At 42.1% G+C, this 15158-nt stretch overlaps 1 protein-coding gene across 1 annotated transcript in view; it reads right to left on the minus strand.

Moving 5' to 3' along the window:
* The window catches only part of DNAH6 (dynein axonemal heavy chain 6), a 268777-nt gene that overhangs the window by 70277 nt on the left and 183342 nt on the right, over positions 1-15158 (minus strand). Inside the window, exons 52-60 of the mRNA XM_060116917.1 lie at positions 14433-14694; positions 13180-13303; positions 12473-12669; positions 10688-10891; positions 9222-9347; positions 6528-6692; positions 3994-4061; positions 3211-3391; positions 136-315 (exon numbers count right to left, since the gene is read on the minus strand). Coding sequence (XP_059972900.1) covers positions 136-315; positions 3211-3391; positions 3994-4061; positions 6528-6692; positions 9222-9347; positions 10688-10891; positions 12473-12669; positions 13180-13303; positions 14433-14694 — 1507 coding nt within the window. The remainder of the gene's footprint in view (positions 1-135; positions 316-3210; positions 3392-3993; positions 4062-6527; positions 6693-9221; positions 9348-10687; positions 10892-12472; positions 12670-13179; positions 13304-14432; positions 14695-15158) is intronic.

Genomic DNA, 15158 nt, shown 5'->3' on the forward strand with positions numbered 1-15158 from the left:
TAGTCTGAACTCAAACTCTTGGAGGATTTTATCCAATAACTAAACTCATGATTTGCCTGAGGCAGGAAGTAACTCAACAGGGTTTAAAGAGAAGCCAGAGATAAATTTCACTAACAACAGCAACAACACACTTACCTGTTTAAAATATTTTAGTGAGTACTGATACATAGGATCTATTTCCGAGAGGCTCGCAATAACAAAGTACATAGCAGAGCCTTGAGTGGCCACTGGACGATACTTCTCACGAGCAAAGTTTATCATCTGTTCAGTGGACTCTGCTTCCTTCAGCCTGATTTTAATGGCACCGGAAGTGATCTGAATAAACACAAGAAAACAAGTTCTTAAGGATCTGTTTCCAAAAAAATGGTGGGATTTTTGGAACATATCCAGTTAGGTCTAGGAAGGAAAGAAGGAGATGATGAACTTGTGATTATAATAAGGGGACCCCCAGACAGGTGACTGAGTCTCAGGACTCAATGACCTTCTTCTGGCCGAGCTGACCTCCTTTCCAGGCAGAGGGAGGGATGGGCAAATGGGAATAGGCAACACAAGGAGCCCAGGAAGAAGTGGAGCAGAACTTCTCTGAGCCTGTAACCTGGGTAACTTCTGACATGGAAACTCTTAACACCCAGTTGCTCCCCAGTTTCCTTGTGAGCAGTTTTCAAATGATTCTGGGCTCCCGTAATAAAAGGAGGTATGAAGGGAGAAGGGACACCCATGAAACTGCCCACAAGAGGCAGGTGGAGAGAGGCTGGAAGGAAGTGGTACCACATCCCACTCTGGAATAACAAGCAAGTCTAACATTGTCTCTCTTTTCCTGGCATCCCAGGTGTAGACAGGGAAACTCAGGGGTAGAAGCTGTCATTTGTGAAGGGTTGTAAACTGTAAGTAAGTTGGAGACGTTTACACGGTGTGTTGCTCTTCTTTTGGTTTTCTGTCTTTTGGGTTTGTGGTTCTGGGGAGCCTTCTGGCCAGTGGGCTTTCCAAGATACCTTTCTCTGTCTCCTCAGTCTCTCTGTCTTTCCCTATGGCTGTCTGTCTGTCCTTGTTCTCCCCCTCCCCCTCATCTTCTTTAGGTGTGGACATCCCTAGGTTGGGAGATCCTCTGTCTCAAGGAAGTCACAGGGTCTAGGGCACGGACCGTGAACAATCACTATGGGCTCGCTGGTCAGTATTTGCACTATTGAAGGGGATCATTGGGTCCCTGTCTAGAGCCACACTGCCCACTGGAAATATAATGTGAGCCACAAATACAATTCTAACTTTTCTAACTTAAAGTAAAAAGACACAAGTAAAATGAATTTTTACAATATATTTAACCCAATATAATCCAATCTATCTTGATAAATATCAATATATAATCAACATAAAAATTTATTGAGATACTTTTACATTTTGGGGGATTAAGTCTTGGACATCTGGTGTATATTTTACACTAACAACACATCTCAGTTCAGACTAACCACATTTCAAGGGCTCAACAGCCACACGTGGCTAGTGGCTAAGTCTAGACTGTCCTCCCCAGCCCACTAAGGGGGGTGGGGAGGGACTTGGTGCAGAAGCTGTGTCCCGGAATCAAAGGCTCACATTCTCCCCATGTTGACCCCTTAGGAACCTGAGGAGGCAAGAAAGGGTAGAATTGAGTGAGAAACACCAGTCTCAATACTGGACTCAACTAAAGTCTTTACATCTGAGTAGAAAAAGGGAGGTTGACATGGGAGCAGTTGCATTATGGAGATCTACCCACAAACAATGCTTTATTCCCTGGTGAGCACAGGCCCTGATAATGCAGAACCCAGGGCTAAAGAGAAAGCAAAGTGAACCATTTTCTTCTATTGGCCAGAGAATATTAGAAGACTATACACCTCAGTTGAGTTTAGTAACTACTTATAGACATTATGTCCTAGAGACTTGAGGCTTCCACAGTGGTGAGGGAAGATAGACCTAGTTTTAAATGAGGGCTCTCGGAATTTAGGGGAGTATGAACTATAGGCAGGAAGTGGCAGGAAATGCAGCCCAGGAGCAATCAGTCCTGTCTCTACTCATCCTAGAAAGGATGTTTTCAAGGTAAATCCTTGCACACAGAAACTAGTTGACAGATAAAGACGGCAGTCAGAATACATGTTCCTTTACTCCCTACTGAAACCATGACAGAGTGATAGTGAAGGGATTTTTAAAAAACACTGCAAATCCACAAAAATGGGAGGAACAGAAGAGGAAATAGCAGACAGAAGGGTGGTAACAACTTAGCAGACCCAGGAAAATGGGTTTCTGAGCTGGCAAAGGGGAAAGCCAAGAACTCACACAACTTGTAAAATAGATTCTTGCTGCATGGAACTTAACAACCTAACAGAAGAGAAAAGACAGGTAATTGGATAGCTATGACATAAGGTAATCAGTGACAAGTGCTGTATTAGAGGTGCAGATAAGGTGTCAGGTGTTCCAAGAAGGAAGTGATTCATTCCAGCTGGGAAGACCAGGGAAGCTTCCTGGAGTGGGGTGACATTAATATGTGTATGTAATTGTGTCATTCCTTTCAACTTATATCTTGTCCCAGTTCTTTATGTGACATGCTTTGTTTGAAAAATGCAGACAAGAAGAGCAGTTGTTACATTTTATCTACCTTTCCCTTCGGTTGGTGAGGGGCCTGCTAGCCAGGCACGTTATTGTGTCTGCCCCGGCTGCTCAGGGGTGGCTACCGTTCTTGCTTTAAAAGACTCTGCAGGTTAGCACAGGGAGATCACCTCCATGCTTTGTGACCACCTAGAGGGATGGGATAGGGAAGGTGGGAGAGAGATGTAAGAGGGAGGGGATATTGGGACATATGTGTACATATAGCTGATTTACTTTGTTATACAGCAGAAACAAACACAACATTGTAAAGCAATTATACTCTAGCTGCTGTGAGCAGGGGCTACTCTTTGTTGTGGTGCACAGGCTTCTCATTGTTCTGGCTTCTCATTACAGAGCATGGGCTCTAGGCACGTAAGCTTCAGTAGTTGTGGCTCACAGGCTCTAGAGCACAGGGTCTAGATCACAGGCTCAGTAGTTGTGGCGCACAGGCTTAGCTGCTCTGTGGCACATGGGATCTTCCCGGACCAGGGCTCGAACCAGTGTCCCCTGCGTTGGCAGGCAGATTCTTAACCATCGCGCCATCAGGGAAGCCCAAATTAACACACTTTCTATAAATAATAAAAATATTTTACTTGCCTTTGAGTCCTGGAGTGTGTCAATGAGTTCTTCATTGTCCAGAATATTTCCCTCAGATGTGAAGAGCATTTTCAGGATTTTCTCTTCGATAGCTTTCAGCTGGTTTTTGTCAGCATTGATCCTCACAATGAGCTGAATCCTTTGTTCTTCCAACTCAGGCTTCTCAAGCCGCACAACATCACTGATGCCAAAGTGAATCCCTAAATTAGGTCTTTGTCAGGGCCCTGAAGTTGCTTCTATTTTTCTTTTCCCATTTCTCATTGTCTTATCCTGAATACTACTTAGCTGAATACTAATGCTACAAGCCACATCCTAATGCACAAGGTCCTCTTTTGCTGGATATCCTAGTGGCTATTTAAAGCACTATGTATAAGTTCTGATTATTTATCTTGTATTTCAGAGACCTGCACCTGACCACAGCTCCCATGGCTTCTTCTCATCTTCTCTTAGGAAAACCTGCTCAGTGCTTGATGTCTCTAGTCATTCAATTTCTGTTTCTAACGGTTGCTTGTGCCAAGCTGAAATGGTTCCTGGAACATTCTTTCCAACCCAACATGGGAGACTCTGAAATTCCATCACCTCCATGAAGTGATTCTTGGTCACACCTAAAGAAGGTGCTTTACCTCTAGCCTCTCCCATTTAAACATGCGAACTTACATCTCCCCTCACTTGTTCTTTCATCATTTGCTCCTATCCCCTATTTGCAAGCTAATCTTTTTCTTAGTCAAAATTTCTAAACAAAATATTAGGAAACCTTTGCCCCCCCCACTCCCTTTCTTTTACCTTAACAACTGATCCTCCAGACCTGATTTGGTTACAGTGAAATTGATGATGGTAACTTTGATGCACACCTAGAAGAGAAGCATAGAGTAATCAGTTCAGATGAATAAAGTAGGAACTGCTTTCTTTATTAGAACAGGGCTCATTATTACCCAGCTGGATGTATCCTGAGTCCAATGGTGAACTCACTATCCACACACACAGCAAGGAATAAAATCCCAGTCTCACAAAATTATAATGTGATTTTCCCTGCTGCCATGAGTGATGATCTTGTTTCTCAAATGCCACCATTAGAGAATGATGTTTTAAGGAAAGGTGAGCCAGTGAAGGGTTAGAAAGAAGCAGGGATCAAATGCTAGTTGTACCCGTAAGTGTATGTAGGATGTGGGACAAGCCAGTCCATTCTGAGCTTCAGGTCCTGATCCTTAAAAATTGGGAAAATAGGAACAATGCATAGGGTATTTGTGAGGACTAAATGTACTAATAAAAATCACTTAGTTATAGCAACTTTCACTTATTTTGTCTTTGTTAAAAAGATGATCTTATAAAGCAGAAACTAACACCATTTTAAAGCAATTATACTCCAATAAAGATGTAAAAAAAAGATGATCTTATTAATAATACATAGAGCTTTACATATTTTGTCTCATCATACTATTTTTATGAAAAATTGTTACTATAATATTCTGATGTTATTGAATAAGTCAACAGCAAAAATCACAAATATAATAAGTGTTTGAATGTCATATATTTTATACACACTATTCTTAAATTATTTATTTATTTATTTATTTATTTATTTATTTGGCTGTGTTGGGTCTTAGTTGTGGCATGTGGGATATTTGTTGCAGCATGCAGAATCTTTCGTTGTGGCGCGTGGGCTCCAGAGCGTGCAGGCTCAGTAGTTGCGGTGTAGGCTTAGTTGCCCCACGGCATGTGGGATCTTAGTTCCCCGACCAGGGGTCGAACCTGCATCCCCTGAATTGGAAGGCAGATTCTTAACCACTGGACCACCAGGGAAGTCCCTATACACATTATTCTTTAAAATTTTTTTAAATTTTATTGAGGTATATTTGATTTACAACATTGTGTTAGTTTCTGCTGTACAGCAAAGTGATTCAGTTATACATATACATACTTTTAAAATATTCTTTTCCATTATGGTTTATCACAGGATATTGAATATAGTTCCCTGTGCTATACAGTAGGACCGTGCTGTTTATCTACACACATTATTCTTATTTAATCTTCATAAAGAAATCCTTGACATGGCCTTTGTCTCCACTTTATAGTTGATTGACTCGAGGATCCAAGAAATGGAATAATTTACCTGCAGTCACAGAGCTGGGGTTGGGGAGGTGTGTGATGTTCCCTCTCAAAAGTTAAATAAAGTGAGAAATCAAAGGCTGTGAGTCAGCACATGGGTCACTTTTCTCAACTCTAAAAGGGAACTTGGGATATGAGCTCTGGCAGCATCTGTGTAATTAAACTGCTTGAGGTTGACAAGGAAAACCCTGACCTAGGCTTTTAATATCAGTAGCATTTCCTTCATTTTATGCAAGAAATGTGTCAATTTTATTCAACCAGAACACATCTAGGGAAGACAGACAACTATGAGGAATTCAGTAACTAAAATGAAAGGACACTCTTTGGAATGCTGTATCCCAAGATGATTTTTAGTGGAGCATGGAGGACTGAAGGTCTGAGTGAAGTCCCTTCCCTCACTGCTTGGGCCCCATTAGAGAAGGGGAGGCCCGTGGGGCAGGGAAGACCCCGCAGAGTGAGTGGCTGTGCCTGGACCAGAGTCTGCAGTGGGCTTTGCTGGGGTAGAGCTGCCTCTCTGCGTCCCCTGCAGGAAGGGAGAAAGGGGTCCCAGCTGTCTTCATTTCTGTGACAACTGCCTTGGGCTCTGCAGCACAAGAGTAGCACTTCTTCTGGATCTTACCATGGTTCAGAGACCTGTGTATGGACGTGGGCTTCACACAGCTCCCTTCAAATAGTTTGAGAGCATGAGGAAGGGGAAAGGAGAAGATGCCTCTTCCCCAGAACTCTAAGTACAGACACTAAATGATAGAATCATGATTCTCCAATGTTGCTGGTCACCAGAGTTCTTAAGCAGGCTATCTGCTGGGTACCTGCACCCTTAGACACTGACAGGTACCCCCTCCCCCAGAGGCTCTCTTAGGCTCTGATTCATTTCTTAGCCACAATAAGAGGGGACAAATGGCCTTGTTCTGAGGAGAGAGAAGAATGATTAGAAGGGAGTGGTGTCCTGTGTCCCGAGGAGCGGCTGGCGACCTGGAGGAACAAGGCAGGAGCCGAAAAGGAGCACAGGGGAGTGAGACAGGGCGGGGCCTGGGGGCCAAGCGGGGAGGGATTTGAGTCCCAACCAGAAGGTGAGCAGAAGGGCGACTGGAATCAGGGTCGGGACTCAGAAGAGAAGCGAGTGGAGGAGGGTGGGAGGAGGGGCGTGGCAGAGGGGAAGAGGTGGGAGACCCATCACACCATTAAAATCCTCTCAGACTGGCAGCTCGTACCTCAGGCAGGTAGTGAGGGTTTGGCAATTTGGTCGTCATATAGAACCTGAAGTTTTTATCGTAATCGATGTCCGAGTCTCCAAGGCGAATGAGCACTCGTCCACCACTGATGAAAGTCTGTTTCAAAAGGACGGGTTCCAGAGCTGGATCCAGGATCTCTCTAAGCTTAAACATTAATACAAAAATATAAAAAACAAGTCATTAAATGGATGGCAGCAACTTTTCCAAATTTCTTAGGCCTCAGACTGTACTCTGAACGGGCAATGTTTCTGTGATCTTATGGATATGTCTTAAACTCCTCTCACTACCTCTAACAACGTACATTTTCCAGGGATTGTTCCATCGATACTCTAAAGAGATAAGAGCATCGGAAGGACATATATTTATTTGGACTAAACTTACACACGATTCGGCCCCAAGAGAAAGCAGCTAAGAAAGAAGAGCCCACAGGGTGATCCTTGAACAGACCCCAGACAAAGGAAGCTCTGTTCACCTTCATGGTTTTTCTAAGTCAGGAGCTGCAGTCTCCAGCTTGCAGGCCCATCTGGTCCCCTGGGGCTTGTTTTTGTATAGCTCTTGAGCTAAGAATGTTTTATACCTTTTTTTAAAGGGTTGTAAAACAAAAAAACAAAGCCCCCAAACTAAACAAAACAAAGAAGAATATGTGTTCAGAGAATATTTGTACAGAGACTGAAAATCCTAAAATATCTGGCTCTTTATAGAAGTTTGTGGATCTCTATTCTACATGACAGCATTCTTTTTTCCGTCAAAGCAAATCTGATTTTTGGTAAGAACCTGGGCATGCAGACATTGCCAACAGACCCCATGACAAACATCTTTGTACAGCATGTATGTGAGGGGGGCCCGTGGCCCAGGAGCTGTCAAAATTTGTTGTAATCAATAGTTAACAAATCTATTTCATATTGTGATATGGTACCCAAGCATGCAAATTCTTAAAACAAAAGTCTATGAGATAAGGTTTCCCTTACTATCCATGATACAATTTTGTGCTTTTTAAAGTCTATTCTATGACAAATCCCGTGTGGAAGAAGTAGACTAAGCTCTACCTGAGGATTACTTGGCTACGTGTTCAACACTCTGTCTCCATTTCCTCTGATAATATGTTTTCAAATATTTCTTTATTTTTGTTAACATTTAAAAATCTGTATGGCACAACAGCTACTTAAGGGGAAGATAAGATTTCTTTCTACTAAGTGAGATACTGTGATACTTTAGGCACTAAAACAGGGCTAGTTTTTCTTTTCTAGTTTCATGTTGGCTAATTTTAACAGACCAAAGTAGCGTTTGTTGTGAAGTATATGTAACCTATGTTAACTTCGTGGTCTGAAGTGTTTAGCTATCAAGCAGATTCTTTAGTAGACCAAATCTTTTGTCACTGAAGTGTTTTGAAGTATATACCTTGATGTTCACAAGGAAAATACTTGTTAAAGCAACTTTCATCTTCTGGGATCTACTTTTTAAACCTTCCATCCCCTGTAGTTATGGACTGCATGTGCCACGCCTCTAGAACTTAGTATGTTCAACTGAACCAACTTGATGGGAGTAACTATCCACAGGGCTTGTTTTCCAAAGAAAAGTAATGTTTAGAGTAGCAAAATTATAAGCCTACCTAGGCATGTTGTAAAGCCATTTGAAAAGTGACTCAGAGCAAGTTTTGTGAGTGGGAATGTAGTGTTTTTTTTTTAAACATCTTTATTGGAGTATAATTGCTTTACAATGGTATCTTAGTTTCTGCTTTATAACAAAGTGAATCAGTTATATATATACATATATCCCCATACCTCTTCCCTCTTGTGTCTCCCTCCCTCCTACCCTGCCTATCCCACCCCTCTAGGTGGTCACAAAACACCGAGCTGATCTCCCTGTGCTATGCGGCTGCTTCCCACTAGATATTATTTTACATTTGGTAGTGTATATATGTCCATGCCACTCTCTCACTTTGTCCCAGCTTACCCTTCCCCCTCCCCATATCCTCAAGTCCATTCTCTAGTAGGTCTGCATCTTTATTCCCATCTTGCCCCTAGGTTCTTCATGACCATTTTTTTTTAGATTCCATATATATGTGTTAGCATACAGTATTTGTTTTTCTCTTTCTGACTTCCTTCACTCCATATGACAGACTCTAGGTCCATCCACCTCACTACAACTAACTCAATTTCATTTCTTTTTATGGCTGAGTAATATTCCATTGTATATATGTGCCACACCTTCTTTATCAATTCATCTGTTGATGGACACTTAGGTTGCTTCCTTGTCCTGGCTATTGTAAATAGAGCTGCAATGAACATTGTGGTACATGACTCTTTTTCTTTTTTTTCTTTTTTGCAGTACGTGGGCCTCTCACTGTTGTGGCCTCTCCCATTGTGGAGCACAGGCTCCGGATGCACAGGCTCAGTGGCCACGGCTCACAGGCCCAGGCGCTCCACGGCATGTGGGATCTTCCCGGACCGGGGCATGAACCCATGTCCCCTGTATTGGCAGGTGGACTCTCAACCACTGCGCCACGAGGGAAGCCTGAGAGTGTATTGTTTAAGGAGAAAAGCAATTGGTTTGACCAGCTAGAAAAGTGCGCTGACGGGGGTCTTTAGTGTGAGGCAGACACAGCCTGTATAGGATTCCAGATGTGATCTGAAGGTTGGAAACTAACTAAGAAAAGAAAAGTAAAAAGCAAACCTCTTCCAGTAAGATGGGCAAACCAAGTCGGATTGAATTTTCAAGTGTGCGTAAGAAATTACTATCCGTGAGTTTAATGACCTTTAAACCATTTTTGCTTTCTTTGTTTCTGATCCAACGGTTTGCCTGTATGAGAAAACACAAAGCAGGACATTTACTTTTGAGTCTGTAAAAAGGTGGAAGTTTTTAAAGTTTAGAAATTTTGTTCAATCTAGAAACAAGTTTGAAAGATAAGAAAAAGATAAAAAATATACCACTCCCAATGCAAATAAAAATACCTTTTAAATCTAATGTTTGGGATTCTTGCTTTTGTTCAAATTTGGGGCAAATGAAGAAAAGACCCATCTAGGAAAAAAGCTCACGCTTAAGGTGTTCAAGCTTGTCTCCCTTGTTTTCAAATGGATTCCTTTTTCTAAACCCCATTTAGAACAATTGATCCATGGACTTAAGTTCAGATAATGGGATTCTGTAAATTCCAGGCAGGCTTGCCCTAAAATTCATCACACCCTGACTTCTTTCTCATTCCTTAGACCTCTTAGGGACAAAGAACAAGGACAGGAATGAATTTCTGCTCCCAAAGAAAACAAATAGTCAACCCCCTAAACAAACCCAATCAATATCAAGTGTGCAGACCCCTGCGTTCATGGCAGCACTTCTCACAATAGCCAAGGCATGGAAACAACCTAAATGTCCATTGACAGATGAATGGATAAAGAAGATGTGGTACATGTATGTGATGGAATATTACTCAGCCACAAAAAAGAACAAAATAATGCCATTTGAAGCAACATGTATGGACATAGAGATGATCATACTAAGTGAAGTAAGTCAGAAAGAGAAAGACAAATACTATATGATATCACTTATATGTGGAATATAAAATATGACACAAATGAACTTATCTATGAAACAGAAACAGACTTGTGGTTGCCAAGGGGGAGAAGAGATGGGGGAAGGAGGGATTGGGAGTTTGGGATTAGCAGATGCAAACTATTATATATAGAATGGATAAACAACAAGGTCCTACTGTATAGCACAGGGAACTATATTCAATATCCTGTGATAAACCATAATGGAAAAGAATATGAAAAAGAATGTATATATCTATATATATATATAGATATAGATATATAGATAGATACACACACACACATACACCCACACATATATATGGATAACTGAATCACTTTGCTGTACAGCAGAAATTAACACAACATTGTAAATCAACTACACTTCAATAAAAAAAATTTTTAAAAATCAAGTGTTTAGAGCACTTGGACTCTTCCTTTTTTACTTTCTGCCTCCACAAAATGAGGGACGTGGACTAGAAGACATCTCAACTCCTTTCTAGGTCTAAATCTCCAAGATTCTTACAAGTACGTTAAAGTCCACTTTTAGAACTTGTAATAGTGCAATATTAAGCAGAGTTAATAGGCTGCTCTTTATCTGCAGTGCTGGTTACACACCTGATCTTGGGGATCAATCATCAAAGGCCACCGTCTCCCTTGAGTGACCAGAATGCCATTTTCCATTGATATCAGGTCACGGGGCAGCCCATCTGTGTTCCACTGCTGTATTTCGTAGGGATCGCCAAGAGTGTTAATGAGACTGAAGGCAGGATTGATTGGGATCTCTAGAGACTGACAGTCCTGGATCCAACACTCTATAAGCTGTAGAAGGAGAAAAGTTGGTATAGAGTCAGGAATACTCAGTAAATGAAGATACACACAACAAGTCCTACTTAGGCAGGAGATAGATGGGTCCCTGGGGCAAACGGTTTGAGTTTGTTCCTGTGGACCGATACGCTCAGATGGGAATGACAGGACAATTGAGAGAGGAGGCTGGGCCCTGCCCAGATAGAAGATACATATTCCTCATTCTTGAAGTCAGGAGACCTCCCCGACTATACATGCACAGAAAGGCTCCTTGGAGGTCAAAGGGGGAGTGAGGTCAACTAATGCTCACTTACCCATAGGCCTCTTTGGTAGAATTCATCTTGGCTAAGAGATGTGGATGCACACATGGGAAATCCTGAGCTATACCAAATACATACTTTGAACCAGGCAAATCAAAATGATTGGCCAAAGGAAACCCGGAAAAAATGCCCCATAAAAGTGATTCAAACTGCCATGAGGGCGTGACTCTCTCTGAGCCTGCCCGTATGTCTATCCACATGTACTGTACTCTTTTTTCCTCATAATAAATACTTTACTTGTTTCACTACTTTCTGTTTTTGTGGCAATTCTTTTTCTGCAAAGCCATAGGGCCAGGGCCTTGTCACTGGCCACTGGTCTAGGGCAAGGACTCAGCGCTCTCCCCACCGCGACCCAACCTCAATCGCTGGCCAGGAACGGAAACCCTGCTTCAAGCCGCTGCAGGCCGAGGCCACCTGAGATCACTACCAGACTCCACAGGCATCCTGGCATCAGAGCACAGGACACAAGAATTGGACTAATAAGAGACCTGGGGGCTAGAACTACACTGTTCACCAGCTGTGGCTTTGGGCACGTCACACGCCCTGTCTGGACCTCAGTTTTCTTGTGTAGAAATGAAAGGGGTTGTCACAGTAGTCTACACCCACGGGGGTAGGTGGGAGAGTCTGGGAGCACATGGAGAAGTTGGGAGTTATCACAATGACCTTGGGTGCTACTGGCAATTAGTAGGTGGGGCAGAGGGGTGTTACCATGTCACCTCCTTCAACGAGTGGCACAGTCATGCACACTAGGGACCTGTCTGTCCCCTAAGAGCACCCCTGGCCCCACTGCCCACTTGGTGTCAGATGATCCCTGAGCTCCTACAGAATCTATACGAGTCCTATACCAACCAGGTTTTATAACTCCAGGACAGGGCAAAACATTTTTAGGAAGGCATTTCATAAAAGTGGTTTGCAAATATCTCCAAATAATTCAGTTTCCTTCTCTTTCCCATCGTTGAGCCCTTTGTAGCAGGCCCTCACCAATTCAGAGCACTTCATCCTGGTTCGATCCTAAGTCGGGAAGACTCCCTGTCTCTTTTTCTTCCCCAGGTCCCTGTGTAAGCAAGCAAGGAGTAACTTTCTAAGGCGGGAGAGGAAAAGGGGGACTGTGTTAAGGAAAGCCTAGGGGTAACCATCACTGACTTGGGGGCAGTGGAATGAATACCTAAGGTTCATGGAGAACCTCCCTCTAAACTTGGAAAAATGACACAAACACCCCCCGCCTCCCTGTTTCAGCTGCTTCTCACCCCTCCTCACAGAAAGCACGTTTACCCACCGATTGCCTGTACTGGGCTGTGAAGGCCCCATAATAGGCCACACAAGCTGCTGCTATGAACACATTCCCGATGATATTCGATATCTCCTCGTTGAATTTCTGGATACTTTCTTCCCATCGGATTTGCTCGTCTCCTAATGCAGCCGTCAGCTTTCCAGCACGTACCAGACGTGCTGTGGTCAGGGCCATTGTCTTTGCTAGAAAATTTAAAGAAAACCAGTTTATGTTGTTCAATATTTGCCTACAGTAAAAGAAGTTTATTCACCTGCTTCTACTTATAGTGGAATGAGCATTACTTAGCTAATGATGTCAATACATCTCTGGGAAACCTGACACCAATTCAGCACTAGTACCCATTTCAGAGCCAAGTCCAAGTTTGCCTCTTCCATGCTGAGAGATGCTTTTTTATACTCCTTTACTCTGGCTGAAGATAGCGCTCTCTTCCTGCCCCTGTGGTATTTATTCTCTGGATCAAATTCATGTGCTGCTCTGTGTTATAATGTAACATTCCCCCCCAAAGCCTTATTCAGATGTAGGAGTTGAATACATACAATATACTAATGTTATACTAGAAGGTTAAGGCCATCCATCTAATGCAAATATGCCCTACATACTGGATGGAGGCTGAGACCTGACTGCCAGAAAACTCTTTTTCCTTTTGAAAATAAGGCATTTCCTGACCAGCATAAATTTTATGAGTTACTTACCCAGACTTTCTTTCTCATTCACGCTTTTGTCATATTCATGTTGTAAGGCCTGTATTTGATCTTCCACTTTTTTTAGTATTGCTTGCTTTTCTCTCAGAGTAGCCATTGTAATATCAAGTTCAGCCTAATAAAATCAAGTAAATCAGAACAGGCCCCCAAAGAAGGTCAAATTTTCCCATTTATAATAGGTTATTTAAAAAAATAGGATTTATGTTTTCTTTCTCTTAAAAGTTTGTCCTAAAAGATTGTGATACGATATACAAAGTTAAAACAAATATGAGAGAATAAAATATAAAAGCAGAACCAGAACAAAACAAACAAAAACAAAGCCCAACAGAATAAATCATAGAAGAATTAGATAAACAGATGTACCAAGCATTTGAGGATGAATTAGTTACTAAAATGGACTATTAACTTTAAGTGATAAAACAAATGAAATACTCATGCAATAGTGAAAACTATCTTTCCTAACTAGTTCTCTAGAGCAGGGGTCTGCAACTATGACCTGCAGGCCAAATCTAGCCCACTGCCTGTTTTTGTGTGGCTTGTGAGCTGAGAATGGTTTTACAGTTTTAAATGGTTGGGGGAAAAAATCAAAAGAAGAATAATATTTCGTAACACATGATAATTGTATGAAATTTGGCTTCCAATGACCATAAATAAAGTTATATTGGAACACAGCCACAATTAACTCGTGTCTGAATTGTTGATGGCTCTTTTGGTGCTGCAACAGCAGAGTTGGGTAATCGCAACAGAGACCATATAGCCGGCAAAGCTGAAAATATTTACTGTGTGGATTTTTACAGAAAAAGTTTGCCAACCCCTGCTCTATAGCTGTGGTTCTTTTGGTAACCTGTTCCACTAAATGATCATTCTTTGTTCTGCTTGGGGCCTCACATCCAATTGTGGGTTAAGCTGGTTTTTAGAACCTCATCAAGTGTGGGAGTATTTAGCGAATAGAAACATAGAGTATCAGATGCTAGAGCTAAAATAAAGTAAAAAATTACCATAGGCCTGACGATATGAATATACTAAGGACTTATTTTCCTTTTATGCTGGAAAAGGGCTGATTTCAGAGGTCATTTCTGAAAAAAACAATCTTTGCTAGCTATTTTTTTAAAACAAAAACTAATTTTCAAGAGCATGATTACTATCTATATTGTGTAGGGTCTCAGCGGCACCACAAAGGGAGCTTGAATGATTGATGATCATGGTCTTTGATTCTACAAAATATCACAACACAGACGATGTACCTGTGCAGCGCGGAGTTTCTGTCTCTTTGGTTCGACTTCTTTGACTACACGAGAGTACAAATCCATCGCTCTGACCCACATGCACATGGATTTACATGCTTTGGATACTTTCTCTACTTTTTCAGGCACGAAATCAGGATTATTAATATACTTTTGAAGCTTTGCCAGGATTTGAGGCTTAACGTTTTCCTTATCATATTCTAAAAGCCTTCTCAGGAAGTTAGAGTCACCAAGAAGTTGCTTTGCCGTTGGCCAATCAGGCCTGAAAATAACACATGATAAGTTAATAGCATTGTAATGAGGGAATGTAAGAACCAAAGAAATGTATTCCTTTGAGGACATTAAGATATTATCCCATAGATTAAAAAAAAATCAGGAACTTCTCTGGTGGCACATTGGTTAAGAATCCGCCTGCCAATGCAGGGGACACGGGTTCGAGCCCTGGTTCGGGAAGATCCCACATGCTGTAGAGCAACTAAGCCCGTGTGCCACAACTGCTGAGTCTGCGCTCTAGAGCCCATGAGCCACAGCTACTGAGCCCACGTGCCACAGCTACTGAAGACCGTGCGCCTAGAACCAGTGTTCTGCAACAAGAGAAGCCACCGCAGTGAGAAGCCCGTGCGGGGGCTCGCCGCAACTAGAGAAAAGACTGCTTGCAGCAACGAAGACCCAACGTGGCCAAAAATTAAAAAAAAAAAAAAAAGAAAATATATCACTTAGGCATGA

Source organism: Mesoplodon densirostris, chromosome 14, assembly GCF_025265405.1.
Source record: "Mesoplodon densirostris isolate mMesDen1 chromosome 14, mMesDen1 primary haplotype, whole genome shotgun sequence".
Lineage (NCBI taxonomy): Eukaryota > Metazoa > Chordata > Mammalia > Artiodactyla > Ziphiidae > Mesoplodon > Mesoplodon densirostris.